We start from the raw sequence: 17,157 nt of genomic DNA, 5'->3' as shown, positions 1-17,157 counted from the left end.
CAAACGATGAAAATGAAAGCTTTTTGGATAATAAAAGCATTCAAACTTTGGTTCTTCTTTCTTGTGTGCATGTGTTTGCATGTGCAATGGTTACCTCTCTATTTGTTTGTGGAATTTGTAAATCTAGATAAGCTTTTATGACATCACATTTATGACACGCTAACTGAAAGCCTGGGATAGTACCGGCTATGCGAACACAACAGCGGCACTTTAAATCAACTTGTGACTTGTGTGTAAATGTTGACTCGGTGCTATTACCCCTCAAAAACTTGGGGTCACTTACAAAAAACCCTGGTTTTAAAAGAGAAGATCTTTACCTAATATGATGCGAAACTGGTCAGAAATATTGTAGATGATGAGTAGTTATTACTGGAATCAGAATCAGTGATCGTATTCCATTGAAATTCTGTTTCAATGTGTTTATGATCCTCGGTGGAATATCTATGTGTACATAGGCCCACTGACTGCAACCACTCCTGTGTTCCAGTGACACATAGCTGATGACCTCCCACAGCTAGTGGGAGGTCATCAAGTTAAAAGGCATACTGATAATCAGAAAAACCCCTTTTCCAACTATGTAAGCATGCCTAAAAAATGTTGTGATTAAAGATACAATTACTTGTATCTTTAAGCTTCGACGTTTGTGCAATTGATTGCAGTCGGAAAATGGACGATAAGAAGAGACTATTTTCTGACCTTTCAGAATCAAATCAAATCTTCAAAACAAAGAAATGAAGTCTATTCCACAAGGGGGGAAAATAAGATTTCATACTACAGTTTCATCTAGACGAGAACAGGATGCCTCACTGGTCCTTATTAAATGACACCTAGAAGAGCCAGATTTCAGTGTTTTTTTTTTAAAAAAAGGAGTAGTACACCATGTTTCCCAAACACAGGGGGGAAAAACACACTTTTTTATTTTAAAAAAATCTGGTGAGCTTTGAAAGCTCCTCAAACCCTCCACTGATGATGCTTCAGACGCTTGACTGGACTCCTCGTTTGATCAGCTTGGTAGTTTTCAGCTGTACTAAAATAAGAACAGTCACCACGAGTTCAACAAAGTGTTGCAAACATTCCTCACAGATTTTGTTGCGTATCAACACGATAGCATCACACAGTTTGTCAGATTTGCAGATTTGTCATTGGCAAGCCGACAATGATGGGAATCAGCCGTGCCGCCACATTCCAAACGTGCTCCATTGGACTGAGAGAACCTGGAACAGAAGACGGGACATTTATAGCTATAGCTGTGAATTTTCTCAGGACAGGATGGGAGGAATTGGGGGAGTGCAGGATGACGACAGGAAGGAAGGAAGGAGCTGGGCAGGACAGGGTGGGCTTGAGAAAAGCCCACAGGAATAGAGACAAACGGGTGGGACAGGACGGAGGCATGCAAACACGGCTGTGGAGGATTTGCCGAGCATGCTTTTTTTTCTCTCCCCTAGCAACACCCTGCTATTATCCCTTTTTTTCTTTCACCATTTTCATGGATTGTCTCAAGTTAATTTCTAATAGGACCTCCATAGTGTCCAATGACACATCCGCCTAGGTCAGATTTCCACACTGAGGTTGGCGAAAGCACTTTCCATGAAACTGTTGTCATCATTAGATGGACTTTGCCCCTGTTGCTCACAGAATTTTCCATTACCTTTTCTAAATCTGCAGTACATGGTCTGCACTTTGTACTTGAATCAATCAAACAATATATACTATGTCCAGCTCCCATACCTGTTTTATCTACTTGTTTGTATATAACTGTTTTATTCTTGTCCTTTGTGTTTATGCTTGTGACGAAGTCCCAGCAAATAGAGGCTCGGACAGCGCCTGCATAGCTGTTACTGAGCTGAGTTATATAACTACCATACCACCCCCAACTCTCCACCTCCCCTCCCCGTCTTTTTTACGTCTGTGCGCTACCAGTGACGTGCGCATGCGCTAGGTGTGAAGAGGAAGGAAACATGTCGGTAGAAGACCCATTTTTCGTTGTGAAGGGGTGAGAAATGAAAACTAAATGAGACGTCAAAGCTCGCGTTGTTATAAACTAACTACAGCTTTTAGCGCGTTGAGTGTTAGTTACGCGGGGGTGTTGCTATTTTCCCCTCAAAGCAAAGTTATAACAGAGAAGTTAGCCTAGCAGCTAGCTCTAGCTAGTTAGCATTAGTGCTACTGTAGCAGCTGCGCAGAGGGGCTCAGTGAGTTTGTTTTTTAAATCAGAGCGACGCACTCAGCACTCACTGAAATCCGTGTCTACCCACACCCCACTTGGCTGTCAGTGAAAACACCGGGCCAGCTGTGGGACTGGCTGTGGTCAGGCACTTTAAAGTCGTTGCGAAGTTAGGAAGCATGGGAACTGGGGTTTGTTTTGGTTAACCGAGGGGCGTAGCTGCAGTGCTCAGGTCGGAAAACACCCCTGTACTTTAAATGATTAAAGGGCAAAGTCAACTGGCTATGATTTTCCGCGCTGATAATGTTCCTGTTGTGTGTTTTTGTTCAGGGAGGTGCAGAAGGCCCTGTCTCGAGCTCGGGGCCTGTTTGATAGATGGGAGGAGCTGTTGCAGGAGGGGACACAGGTGAGCCCATTGACTGTGTGAGCCTCATGGGCTGACTCACGTGGTACAAACATGCTGCCAGGATGGCACACAACTTATCAGGGTCATCAGGTGTTCATTATAGTTTTAAATTGGAAATAATCCCGCGTTTATCGAGTTATCAGGGCATCTAATTCACTGCTGTTTGTGTGAGGTTTATTTTCTTGCAGTGTTTTTAATATGATGTGTATACTGCCCAAAGTTTTGCAGGGCCTTAAGGTATCTTGGACACTTAAATAGGGCTGGGTATCGTCACTGATTTCTAGAATCGATTCAATTCCGATTCACAAGGTCCAGAATCGATTCGATCCACGATTCGATTTAATTCGATTCGATTCACTTTGATTTGAATATGGGAAATTTTGACAGTCAGAAATATTATAATTCAGATCAGTACATTTACATATTTTTGTATCTATAAAAAGGAAGCTGACACACGCAAGACTTTATCAAAGGTGTGAGCGTCACAGCAGATGCCTTTGTGTCAAAGTAGCTGAAGATAAAACACAGAAACACATGAAGGTGATTTTCCTGTTCTGGGATTTTATAAAAATATTCTGCAGTAGATCAAAAACGAAAGAAAACCATTAATCAACATATGAACATTACCTCTGAAGTTACAGCGGTTTTATTAGAGACATGGCTAAGCATTTTGCATAATTTTAAAAAGTTTAAATTTGTTCAGCATTGAACGGCAGAAATTAGGTTTTATTTTCAGAAGTATATAAAACGGAAAGAAAAAAAAAGTCGGCCGATAGCGCTGTAAACAAAGGTAGACTTGTGCGTAACAAGCAAGCGAATAATGCAGAAAACAGTAGAGAGATTGAGAGAGAGGGAGAGAGAGCTGTGCATCATGGTAGAAGCAAAACAGTAAAAGTAAGAGTGAATACATGACGATGTTTATGTGAAGTGTAGTTTGGATCTTCTTTTGCTGCTGGTTCGGTCAATATTGTTTGGAGAGACATCAAACTAACAGCTTTACAATCAGCGCATAAAGGGCGTGAACACAAAGCGCGGACCCGCCGACAGATCAGAATCAGCGAGCTGTCGGCTGTCAGCCCCGACTGTGAGAAATTCGACATCTGATTCTGATCCGCCGGCTGCGCTGTGTGTTTAAGTCTTTGTGCAGAATCCATGTTCCTGCTCTCATTTACTGTTTTAGCTGTTTGGTGGTTGTTGAAGTTTTGTGAGATTTCACCAGAGATTCTGGCATTTCGGGCAAAATAAATTTATATTAAAAAATCGATTCAGGATTTTAATGAATCGATTTTACGTAATCCAAGCCAGAATCGATTTTAATCGATAAATCGATTATAAAAACCCACCCCTACACTTAAATATTTCATAGGAATTGAGGGGAACTGGTATGCACATGTCCAATTTTTTTTCCATAAATGTTTGGACAAGTATTGCATTAAAATAACCTTTAAACCCCTGCCTTTAACCCACTTTATTTCTGCGGAATAAAATTATTACTCATTCTTATTGATTCGACTATAAAAATGTTTTCTCTGTTTTTGTTTTTTAAAGTTTTTTCAAAGTAGTAGTTTTTTTTGTTAGTTTTTTAGCATTTTAACCCTCCTGTTATGTTGCGGGTCAGATTGACCCAGAACAGAAGAGATGTCATCTGCATCACTTCAGAAAATGAAAAAAATCAAAATTATAAAAGAATAATAATAATAATGGATTGCATTTATATAGCGCTTTTCGGGGCCCTAAAAGCGCTTTACAATTCCACTATTCATTCACTCTCACATTCACACACTGGTGGAGGCAAGCAGTTGTAGCCACAGCTGCCCTGGAGCAGACTCACAGAAGCGAAGTTGCCATATCGCACCATCGGCCCCTCTGGCCAAAAACAAAATTGTAAAATAATCAATGCCAGTGTTTCTGACACTTTTGCATGAGTAAATTTGTCCCGGGTCAAATTAACCCAGGAGCATAATTGGTGTTCCTGGAAGCCAACATAACAGGAGGGTTAAATGTAATTTTAACTAGAATCTGCAGGCACTACAACAGTCGTCCTCAAACTCTTTGTGCACAAGGCCGACTGAACAAAAGTTCAACCACAGTATTTCTGTTTTACCTTCAGCTAAACGACTATATTGCTATTCATCCATCCAGGTTATATAAGACACTTTAACCCAATCAAACAAATATACCTGACTAAGCGTTAGATCCTGAGCTCTTTAAAAGTAGGCAAAGCGTCTCTCTGGGAGGATATTACAAGTTCCTGTTTAGCTTGTTTGGCACTGTGTAAGCATTAGTTAAGTGGCCTCAGCAAATGAAACACTGTAGTAATATAGTAAATATAAATGCTATTCATAAATTTTTATGCAGTTATAGTGAAAATGTTTGGTTGACAATCAATATAAAGCCATACCTGGACTGGGCACACCATTTGGGAACCACTGGGATAAAAAAGAAGTCACCATTTTATCCAACTTGCAAAACATCTGTTGATGATACAAATATGTAAAATGTTTTTTAGGGATGTCTCTAACATTTATACTGCATTTCTTTTAATGTACTGCTTCAGGCAGTGGATGTAATTTAAGATTAAGACGCGTCATTCGGTGTGAAATGTGTTTAAAAAGTATTTGCAGGTTTATTTGAGTTTCCGTCTGTTTGTTTCAGGTGAGTCGAGATGAACTAGACTGGAGCGCCAACGAACTGAGAAACTGTCTGAGGGCCATAGACTGGGACCTAGAGGACCTCAGTGAAACCATCAGTATCCTTGAAGCATGAACAAATGGCTTCCCAATGCCCCACAATGCCACTGTCATCATATGATGAGCAGTATTTTTAAAACAAACAGGCTCTTTGTGCACACTGTCTTCCTGTTTTCGTCCTGTTTAATCAGATTGATCTCCTAAATTGGAACCATTTTAGTTACATAATAATTTACCATAGAAGTATTTAAAAAGTCGCTGTCAGCACTTAGAAACATATCAGGAAACACTGCTGATGGAAGAGAAGAGAAGGCAAGCTTTTATTAAATGCATGAACTTCTTGTGGGGGTTTTTGTCATCACTGATGGAGACGGATTAATAAGTGTGAAATGAATCCAGGGAGTCAAGAGGTTGTCAGAATACCTGAAATTTAATGCAATACCTGGTCAGCACCATAACACAAGTCCTTCTAAAAGCAGGTGGAATTGCACAGCAGTCATACCAAAGCTGTCTCTAGACAGTGGTCACCTGAACATTCATGTATGAATCAGCCGTCACATCTGATTTTGGTGCCATCTTTGCATTTGTGAAATTCTCCACAAGGTTTGCGTTAAGTACCACGTATCACTCTTGTAAGAGGTGCAGCACTGATTGAGCCGTTTCGTTGGTGGGTCCTTGACTGGTTCAGGCATCGTGGAGTCAAATCCAGGGAAGTTCAGACTGGGTGATAATGAACTTCAGGAGAGGAAAGATTTTGTGGAGCGAACCAGGAAGTCTGTCCAGGTAACTTCAACCTGAATTCATTTTTGTCCTGTTTCCACACTCTTATATATTCAGACATCAAGTCCTGTGGTCTTTTTTTTGTTGTTTTTTGTTGTGTGCTCAATAAACATTTGTGAATGACATGAATAAAACATTGCAGATGACAAATTGTAGATGAAACAACATAGTTGTCCTCTTCTTAATTTATAGCAGAGCTATTTGATACGGTTGCTTTAAGTCTCAAAGGTGTACCTGATAAAGTGATATCTGCTTAAACATGATAATCTGGAGTTTTGTCAAAAATCACTCTGCATTTACCCTTGAATACAAAACATTTAGTATCCAACATGTTACACTGCTCACAAAAATGAAAGGAACACTTTAATCAGAGCACAGCATCAACTCATTTAAACTTGTGGGGTATTGATCTGGTCAGTTAAGTAGCAGCGGGGTTGTTAATCAGTTTCAGCTGCTTTCATGTTCATGAAGTTAACAACAGCTACACTAGAGGGGCAACAATGAGACAACCCCCAAAACAGGACTGGAGGTGGAGGACACTGAGATTTTTTAACGGTCAGTGTCATTACTGGAAGTATGAGGTGAGCCTGGACACTGCAGAGGTTGCACAGATAGTCCAGCTCCTCCAGGATGGTACATTAATATGAGCCATTGCCAGACGTTCTGCTGTCTCCCAGCACAGTTTGACGAACATGGTGGAGACGTGGTGTCCAGGAAACAGCCAGTTACTCTAGGAGAGTTGGACAGAAATGTAGAAGGTCCGTAACACATTAGCAGAACCAGTATCTGCTCCTTTGTGCAAGGAGCGACAGGATTATCACTGCCAGAGCTTCGAATGACCTCCAACAGGCTACTGGTGTGAATATCTCTGACCAAGCAATCATGAGGGTGGCCTTGTGCAGGATGTGGTCTAGTGGGTCCTGTGCTCTCTGCCCAGCACTGTGGAGCCTGATTGGCATTTGCCTTAAAAGACCAGAACTGGCAACTCCACCACTGGCACCCTGTGCGTTTCACCCTGAGTACAGGTGACAGACGTGAAGGAGTCTGGAGAAGCCAAGGAGAACATTACGCTGCCTGTAACGTCGTTCCGCATGATCGGTTTGCTGGTGGGTTAGTGATGATTTGTGTAGCACCTCTACTCAGGACCAGTACACTCTCACTTCAAATAGAGACCCTAGACATCTTACTTGGAAGTGAATAACTGGGTACCAATTATATACATATACAACACAATAACCCAAATTGCACACTAATAGTGCATTTTAAAGGTGAATACATGTAAAACAAAACAAAATAAAGACATTTAAATGGAAGATTTATACTGAACCGTGTCAGAGCTCTTTGGAATGAATGAAACAGATTAAAGTGTTCCCGTTGTGAAGTTTGAATTGTCCAGTCTGAATTTGTCCTTTAAAGTTGTTGAAAACCTAAACAGGTGTACTGTAGGGGAATTGTCAGTGTGCAAACCCTATTATCCGGGTAGGAAAAGTAGTGCATAGGGCTTATCTGAAATCCAGGGTGGCTTGAATCAGTTTCTCAGGCAAATCCCACAATCCGATCGCATGGCTGGCCACACCATTTCACTATCATCCAGGATCTCATTTGGGCTGTTCTCGCCGTCAGTGGTTCTCCAGAATCCTTCTAGTAGTTCAAAAAAACCAATCTACACAAACAGTGCAGTCTTTGAATTCAGCCCTTTGAAGGTTGATAATTTTTATTTCCATCAAACGATGGGGCGTCTTTTCATTCCTAACATGATACCCAGTATCAGTATAAACCCACATCCAGCAAGTTTTTTCTTTTTCTCGTTGAGATCTGATGTGTTTTAAGTGTTCCTTTAATTTTTTAGAGCAATGTACTTTACTGTCCAAATTTACAAAAACAGTTTTGTATAATTCAGTATAAAGTGAGAAAAGGTGGACATTGTCTGTCTCTGATCATTACAAATAAGTACATTTTGTAATTTCAGAGTGTTGTTCACTCTTGCCTAAACATAAAGCACTTATCTAAATGAAAATGAGAAACTAGATTTGCCAGTATTTTCTTTGCTTTGATGACTCATAAGTTGTGCTCTAATCTTCTGCAACGTACAAACACAGTGTGACTAACAAACACTTATTATTTTGAACAGAGTAATCATTCAGTGGGGTTTTCCAAAAACTACTTGACGTCAGGTGATCTAGACCTTATCTCATAAATGGTTCAGAAGTCGTAGTACTCCCAGATCCATCAGAAGCCTTTTTCAAAAGAATATTTTTCATCTAGTATTATAATAATAATTAAAAACAAGCTATTCTTATTTGATTTTATTTAACAAGCTTTAGCCTTACGCTGAGGGTATAATGTTTTATTTTGAAATCGGTTTCCAGTAGCTACAAGTGTTCTTGATGGAGCGCAGACAGCTGCTTCCCTGGAAGGCCGCCGCTGTGTCTTTGCAGCTCCAGTGTTACCAATAAAGTAGAGGCAAAGTCAAACATTAGTCAAAGCAGCAGCTCCCAAAGCCGAGCAACACTTATTTATTCATTTTCCCTGTTTCTATTGTAACCACATACACAGTTTCTACCTGTCGACATATTTAACCGCGCTGCGGCTGTTGAGCTCCTGACTTTTAATGAATTTAAATCAGTGTCCAAGCTGTAGGCACAATGGAAAACATGAGTCAGTTTTTAACACAACGTAACGGCAAAGGTGGCATTCTTAAAATAGGCCTGGAGAACTGAGTCACCGGAGCCAAACAGAAGAGCTGCGCTGTGAACGAACAAAAGACTTTCTGACGTTTCGATTTGCCTGACAGCGATTCTGGAGCAGCACAGAAAATCTCATTAATGAACATGTCTGCACTGAGGCAGCCTTTAAAAGGAGTTTTCTGCTGCTATTGGGACAAATTGTGAAATGAGAGGTGTAATTATTTGTGTGTTGCTTTTTGTGTGTGTGTCTGTATAGGACATGAAGGATCAGTTGTCCAGCCCTTCTGCTGTGGCTCAGGCAGAGAAGAAGAACAGACAGGTTGGTGAAGATGTAAACATGAAACAAAACACACACACTGTGTACACATAACATCTATATATCCACACTACTGGGTAAAATGCAATTTGAGGTACAGGGTCTGAATTGTGAAACTCCAAATTAGTGTACTTCTACATCTACACCATCTGTTTTCACCTGTCGTGCACAGGACCAGGTAAAAATCTGGTCCTGTAATCTGAACTACACTTCCCTAGAAATATGACTAAGCTATTGTGATTGTCTGAATCTTACATTGCATTTCCGTTCACTTTCTCACCTCAGTTTTTACCCCTCAGCCGTGAAAAGGCTGATGGGGTATTGTCACCCCGCTGGGTGAGCAGGTGCTTGGCCCGAACTCCCAGGTTTGAGAATTCAATAACGCGAGAATGAGGTGATGTAGGATTTTGAACTTCATGTCATAGGTCTCAGATGACTTTAAATCTCAGTGACCTGGACCTCAAGGTCTAAGGTCAACTTCTCCAAAAAATCGTTCGAACACACAAAATAAATTGTGAAAAATGTCACCTAGGATTTTTAAATTGATTTCATAGGTGTATTTACTAAAGGTTTCCACAATTTGTCTTTTTGGTAACATAAGACTGAAGTTTGTTACACTGATGTAAGGCGTCTGCTCTCTGTGTGTAAAAATGTTTTTTTTTAGTATGAAATTCCATTTTTCTGCTTCCTTCTTCTGGTCCTGCTGTTTTTTCTTACTGTTTTTCTTTCTACTCTATTAGTTTCTTAAACTTTGAAAACAGGATGAACAGGCACACACAGGAAACAAAATTTGCCAGTGTCCAAATATCACAAATGTGCTGGTTTTACATGTGTGCTAATTCTTTGAAGAAAGTAAGAAGGTTTCTATGAACCTGGTTAGGGCTGTTTGATATAACGATATATATCAGATGACGATATAAAAACGTCTATCGTTTCATTTTACGCTATCGTTTGTTTTGTGGTGTCGCAAAATAAACTGTTTACGACAATATTTTTTCACCGTTTTGATGGTCACTGTAGTGGCTATATTAATTTCTTAAAGTTCTCTCTTTCTCTTATATTTAATATAACCACACTACAGACGGACACGCGACTGTTTTTATGCGTTGTGGTTAGCAACAACGACGGTGTCTGCTTGTTTATGTTCCACATAAACCTTTCACAATAAAGCTCAAGATCCTGTTGAGACTTTTCAAAATAAACTGAATCACGTGAAAGAGCAGATTGTTTACGGATGAGAATTAAAAAAGAGCCGCCAGGTGCTAAAAAATAAACCTTAGACTCAAACGTTAGAACAGGCTTTTCCCTGCAGCACGCCGTGTAATAAATACTCAAAGAAAACGGCGGCTGTTACAACTTATGTCTAAAAATGTATCGTTTCATGCATCTGTTAAAACACTCGACTCCAGCTACATGACGCACAGCTGGAAACACAAGACGAGCTGCCCGAGATTCACAGTATTTACAGAAAATGTTACATGTTTGTGATTTATATCGTTATCGGGACAATGGAATTATATCGGGATATGAGATTTTGGTCATATCGCACAGCCTTAAACCTGGTAGTAATTGAAGTCCACTGCTAACTTTGGCTGCTGGAGCTTCATATTTACTTTCAATAACCTTGGAGTGTGTTTTATGAGAGAGAGGACCTGACCCTTCACTTCAGTTTATTATGTTCTTTATGCCCGTTCATTCAACACGAGCCGCACCTTACATAACTCACAAACGAGCCTCGCTGTAGTTCACACGGACACCGTTATCATGGAGGATTTCTTGTTGTTGTTCTATTGATGATAAGGCACGAGCTATATTAATGGAGCACAATGCTACTGCAAAAGTTGCTCTACATTAGCTGAGAAATCCTCGCTTTTGTTGTAACTTTAAAACAACACATTTCAAAGAGCCGTTTGTTGTTGCCCCTATTCAGGATTTTTTGGTCTTTGCTTCGTGAAGCGCTGACAGACAGATCAGTTTCCATCTGCCACAGAAAAGGAATAACTGCAACATCTTGTGTTTTGAAAAGCTGTCAAACTCCTATTGTTCCAACAATAATTCTCCTCTGGAAACTCCTGCAGCACACAGACACACAAACATACACGTATACTCCCGATTTTCTGCAAAGGCTGAGTTTCGTGTCTGTGTTTGTCCAGGCTCTGCTGACTTCATCGGGCCAGGACCGGTCGACAGGATTGGAGGCTCATCTGGTGTCTGCAAACTCCAGATACATCCAGGAGCAGCAGGAGCAACAGCAGGTAAGAGACCAGCTGAAACTGAACAGATGTAGAGCCAAAAAAGAGGAAAGCAAAAGCCTCAGATGGGGGAAACGTGAGAAGAAAAAAGGGAAGGGACTAAAGGAGATATTGTTGTGTGACAAATGATTACATGTAAAACGAGGATTCATGAAAAGTCCCGTCAGAATATTTTGTTTGTTTGTCATGTGATAGATGACAGGAAAGCTTTAATCAAAGGATCACACAGAAGGAGAGAAAGATAAGGATTGCTGCTGCAGCGTAGCAGTGAGGTGAAGGAGACGTGCTGCAAAGTGTCACACTGTGAGTGAAGTGAAAGACAGTATGAGCTGTGGGTTTCTGCTTCCTGCGGTGTGCGCTGATATTGGTGATGAAAGTGTGTGTGATCACACATCCTGTGTCAAGTTGTGGTATTTAGTAAGAAATAGTGTTTCTTCATGTCTTTTTTTTAATGAAAGAAAAGTTTGACCTTTTGTTTCATTACCTCAGCGAGGATGTGGTCTCCTCTGCGTTGACATCACTGCGGGGGTTTGTAGCAGTGTATGATTTGGTTCAATGATATGATTTAGTGGCACTTTTTTTTCTTTAAACTGTTAGTGTAGAGATTCTGAAAAGAAGCACCCTCGATAAAAACTGTTCACTGAGACACAAAAAACATGTTTTTTTGTCAGATTTGCTAAGCAGGGAAATAGAATTTCAATAATTCACAATTCTGTAAGTCTGTACCAAGAGTGGGTCAGAAGCAGTGAGTGACTGAGGCTGAACCAGTGTGTGTGTGTTGGTTTTAAGCTGGTGTTTCTGTATGGAAACAGCAACGACATCCAGACCAAAGAGAGGCAGCGGAAAAGAATCTGTTCTGACACAAGAGTGAATCTTGTTGGGGGGGCTGCTTCTTGGAGGTTGGGGCAGTTGTTCTCTCAATGAATCCTGAGAGCTTGTATGTCCAAAGACATTCATTTAAATGTGGTATAGAACAGAAAATACAATACACGAAAGAAAAGAAATAGTAATGATTTGTGATGTTTCAGAGCTCTGTGTTCTCGCTGCGGGTGGAAAACGTGCAAATGGAAGTTCTTTGGTTCTCTCTGCGAGTTTCATTCCTCAGAAATGTGATTTAAAACACAGCGAACTATAAAAAAATAACTAAACTTTACCGGGAACACATTCATGGCCTGTATGTCTTTCTTGTGTCCCCACAAGTGTTGGCATCTACATCTAAGGGTGAAGATCTTTAGGCTAGGATTAGGTTCAGGTTAGTTGAAGGATTATGGAAAATCTTCAGTAAAGAGATGTAAGTCTGTCCTTTGAAGTGACGGGTGCGTGTGTGTGTGTGTGTAGTTGATCGTGCAGGAGCAGGATGAGCAGCTGGAGTTGGTGTCGGGCAGTATCAGAGTCCTCAAAGACATGTCTGGACGGATCGGAGACGAGCTCGATGAGCAGGCCGTGTGAGTACACATGCACACCTTTGAGAGCTTTTCCTCGGTTGGCTGAAAAAACACAATAACACATAAAGTTGTGTCCCAGTCATCATATGCTCTTTTTTTTAGATGCCTATAAAAAATGTCACATGTGTGACCGCTGAGTTAGGACTGAATACTGAATGCATTCGTAGCCCCACAGTGTTTACATCCATGTTAAGCAGCACTTCAGGATTGTGGGTTTTGAACACACACACACAAACACCTGACTGTCTAAACCAGGTTCAGGTTTTTGTTTGATGTACTTGATCTAAATCCTGGCTGGATTACAGGCTGGGGTGTGTCCAACATCACCGAAAAGCACCTCTTCCACTAAACCTTTTACAGCTCTGTCCATTTATATAATAATGTCCTATCAAAAGCCTGCTGTAACTCCCTGTAATGAATCCAAATGTTTAAAACAAATCGCCAAAATTTGTTGAAACTACAAATGTCTTGAGCCGCAGTCCAGTTTGATCAAGACCAAGGTCAAATCTTTTGGTCTTGATCTTTCTCAAAAGCCTGTCGTTTTGCCTCAAATTAAGATGATATGACCTTTAATCGCAAAGGCAACTTTTCATTGATCCTCTTATAATCTCATCCACATCCCTGCAGCAGCCAGGCCTTTGTGAGGTCACAATGTGCAGACGCTGATGTTAAAGTTTGTTTTTAGGATGTTGGGGGATTTTGGAGATGAGATGGACCAGACATCGTCCCGCATGGACTCTGTGCTGAAGAAGCTGGAGAAAGTGTCTCACATGACCAGCAGTGAGTTTACACACAAGCAGTTATATTTTCTACATTCACGGAAAATTTACCTTCAATTAATTTAGTTAAAGTGACACTGCCTGGTTTATGAATTAAATCAGGCAGTGTGGGCTGTGAGAAGTGCATTTTAACTGTGACTCTGTAGACCCTGAAACATTGCTCTCAAAGTTTAGCCCATGTGCCAGTTCCAGTTTCTGCACTGCTGTTTAGCTCATTTAGCCATACATCAAGACCAGAGGAGCGTTTCTCATTCATTTCATCTCCCCTGTTCTGTCTGTTATAGCAGACTAAACTGTGAGGAACACAGTTTGTGTCAAAAAGAGTGACAGCAACCACAACAGTGTTTTTAAAAACAGAAATGAAATGAAGAAACAGGAAGGGGAAACGCTAAAAGGACAAAACATTTCCTGTGTGACCCTCAGTCATATGCTGGGTACTTGAATCAGCTCTCAATCATCAGTCGTAGTCCAATCAGACACAAAGCTAGTTGGAAAAAGAAAATAAGCCTGACAAAAACTTGAGTTCCTTCCAAAAAAGAGCGGTGTGTTTACTGTAATATTTTATGCTGCCTAAAGGTCATTTTAAGCTCTGCGACACTGTAGCGCAATGATGTCCTGTGCTGTGTCCGTCAGGTCGGAGACAGTGGTGTGCCATCGGTGTCCTGGTCGCCATCCTAATCGTGGTCCTCATCCTCTTCTTCGCACTCTGACATAAGCAGTCTATGACCTCTCGACCCCGTTCACAGACTCCTCCCTGTCTGGATGGCTGGACGGTTACAGAGCCCCTCCCATCACTCCCTTTCTTCGTGCTGAGGGGAAGCTGATCTGCAGGTTTTAGCGAGGATGGATCCTCCACTCCACTTCAGCCATTCTAGTGGGGAGGGCGCTGCTGGTCTCTCAGCAGCACAGTTTAGCACGGGGAGGGGGGGGGGGACCCTGGTGGTATTATGTCTTTTATTTTGATGCATTTTGGTTATCATTGGAGTTAAAGGTACTCGGGGAGGACTGCTCCTGTTGGGTTAAAATCACAAATCTGCTAAAGTTCGCTTCGTTTTAAGCCAGCAGCAGTAGCATGGGGGAGGATTTTCAGTGTTGCCTTAAATCTATTTTTATACCATGTTGAAATGTGCAGTTTGTTTGTGTGCCGAGATGTAAATCATGCTGGGAACTTACTCCTTACTAGCAGTACTCAGCATCGGGCAGGTGTGCAGGTTTTCCCTCCACTGATGAAGAGTTTAGTAAAAAGTGCTGCTGAGCTGTGTGTGTGTGTGTGGGGGGGGGGGGGGGGGGGATCTTATGGATCCTGGTTTTGCCTGTCAGATTCATTACGAGTCTCTTTTACTCAGCAGACAAATGATTCATTTCCTGCTTTGATAGTGATCTGCCACAGAGAGGCAAAGGCCACCTTCCTTCGCACCACCGCAGACATTTGAGCACACGATTGGCTAAGGCTTTGTTACCCTCACTGGGTGAAGAGAGAAAACCTTGGCTTCAAGCGAATGGCTCTGCCTCTTTTTTTATTGAAAAGCTTCAGCTAATGAGCAGAGGAATAGTTGCTGGGCAGGATGTCCCCACACAGCCTAGATTTAGGCTTAGAGCTCCCTCTGCTGGAGCCTGAGGCTCATTTCTATTCTTTTGTGTCACGTCAGGCAGCACTACCCACACTGAGGTGTGTTGCAGCGCTGTGTAAATGCTTCGACTTGCTTTTTGTGTGTAAATGGAAATTATTCTTGTACAGAGCATCTGATTTTTAATCCTGTGTGATCCAGATATCTTCACTCAAGCTTTAATCACCCAGTTACAGAGAAAATGAACTCTTTGTTTTGTAGGTCAGAGGTCAGGTGCCTTTGCCTGTTGCAGGAGTGGGTAAGGCTGAAAGCATCTTTACTGCCAGAGCTTTGTGTAAGTTAATGTGAACTCTTGTCCCAGCTTCAGAAGGGCAAGTAGCTCAAAAACCGGGAAACGTGTCAGTCTGAAACAACACGGAGGCGTTTGAATGTAAAGGCACAAGAAGAGAACAGAGAGCTTCCGTTTACCGTTTCACTTAAACCTGGGAATTGTTTTTACATGATTATAATGTAACGGCACATCAGACAGGTGCTTGACAGGTTTCATGTAGTGATGGTGCTGAATTGATTGCAAAGCTGATTGTGCAATTACAGCACTCAGTGTGTTGGTCATTGTTAACTAATCTGATCTGTGCAAATTGAAGTATTAGATGATCACTCCCACCGATCCTGGTTTTTAAAGCTAGGTTAGGTGAAATGGTTTTGGTTCATTACTCCAAAATAACTGTACAGCGTATTATAACTTGCAGGTAGTCCAGGCAGAGAAGAGACTGGACCCGTGCACGTCCTGTAGTTGTGTTTTGTGCCATCAGGACACACGGGGGTAGAGAAGTGAGGAAAGGGACAGGAGGAATGAAATCTACTGTGTTGGAAGTGGAATGTGGTGGACTTCTGTGAGATTACTGGATTTAAGCAGGGGACTTGGAAGAAAAGGGTGCGAGTCCTGTGGGAAGCCACAACTCAATGTTGTCTTGTTTTTAACCCAAATGAAGCGCACACACCCGTGTGCCTCTGGTGGGAGGGGCTTTTGCCCAATGCAGCTTTAATGGTACTAGCAGTAGATTATTTCAGATTATAATAACTGCAGTTAACATCAGTGCTGAACTCCATCTAGCACACATTTACACTAATCAGACACAATATTAGGACCCCCTCCCTAATATCACATAGACCCCCTCGTGCTGTCAAATCAGCTCTGACTCATCGTGGCATGGACAACGGGAGTCTGGGGGATTAGGATCTGGGGAGATTGAGCTCTAAGTCACTTTTTGTTGCCCTCTCAGAGTATCAAAAGGTGGATGGCACGAGTTAAAATATCAGCCACACGAGCAGCATGGCTAAAGGTTTAAACACGATTACGTCAGTGGTTTTTACTAACCTTCGGTTCAAAACTGCTAATGAAAGTAAATATTCAAAGTGCCAAAGGTCACATTTGTATTTAATCTGTGTGAATGACCAGCTATTACAACGAGTATGTTTTGGATTTTTGGATGTAAATGTGTAAAATACAGTACTGGAGCCATCGTGTCCTCTTTTTCACACATGTTTGAGTATGTCATTGTGTTTTTACTGCCTCTGCTACAAAGAAAAAAGGGGCAACATTGGTGACAAAGTGTAAACTTTTCCTGTCATATACACTATATATGAAGAACAAGTGAAGGGAAAAAGCAAACTGCATAAAGTGACTCACACAATTGTTCTGTTGCTGGCATCCAGAGATTTTTTTTTAAAAATTGCTGATTGTGGTTATAAGTTTCATTAAACTTGAAATGACCGAATAACATCCTGAGTGTTTATCTTCTTTGAGGTGCTCACTCGGCGTCTCGGCTGTGTGTCTCGAGGACGGCAGTTTGGCTTCCCTCTTGTGATTTGTTCCTCTGATAAAAGCTTTCACTGGATTGCAGATGTTTGAGTTTTAATTGAGAAGCACTTTGCAAAATGGAAACATCCCTGCGTGTTATTCTGAGAGCCACACGGCCATCATTATGTAAAATTACATTTACTTTAACTGCGAGGAGCGCACTGCTACTCCCCGGAGGCTCTGTGAACTGCACACATCTCTTAAAATAA

General features: G+C 41.4%; 1 protein-coding gene and 1 long non-coding RNA gene across 2 annotated transcripts; both read left to right on the top strand.

Annotated features, from left to right (window-relative positions):
* The first annotated feature begins 1,784 nt into the window (after nt 1–1,784).
* stx10 (syntaxin 10) lies at nt 1,785–16,868 on the top strand. The gene is made up of 9 exons (XM_085164303.1): nt 1,785–1,993; nt 2,495–2,570; nt 5,226–5,319; nt 5,949–6,043; nt 8,984–9,046; nt 11,197–11,298; nt 12,634–12,740; nt 13,426–13,520; nt 14,153–16,868. Exons 1-9 carry the CDS (start codon nt 1,959–1,961, stop codon nt 14,227–14,229), a joined length of 744 nt encoding a protein of 247 aa, XP_085020429.1. The 5' UTR covers nt 1,785–1,958; the 3' UTR covers nt 14,230–16,868.
* Nucleotides 6,050–7,338, top strand: LOC146517465 (uncharacterized). Its single transcript, XR_014874760.1, has 2 exons — nt 6,050–6,437; nt 6,641–7,338. It is a non-coding gene; the product is annotated as an uncharacterized LOC146517465 (long non-coding RNA).
* Nucleotides 16,869–17,157: the final 289 nt, after the last annotated feature.

This window comes from Neolamprologus multifasciatus, chromosome 6, assembly GCF_963576455.1.
Source record: "Neolamprologus multifasciatus chromosome 6, fNeoMul1.2, whole genome shotgun sequence".
NCBI classification, from domain to species: Eukaryota; Metazoa; Chordata; class Actinopteri; order Cichliformes; family Cichlidae; genus Neolamprologus; species Neolamprologus multifasciatus.
This window is presented reverse-complemented; position numbering and strand designations above follow the sequence as displayed.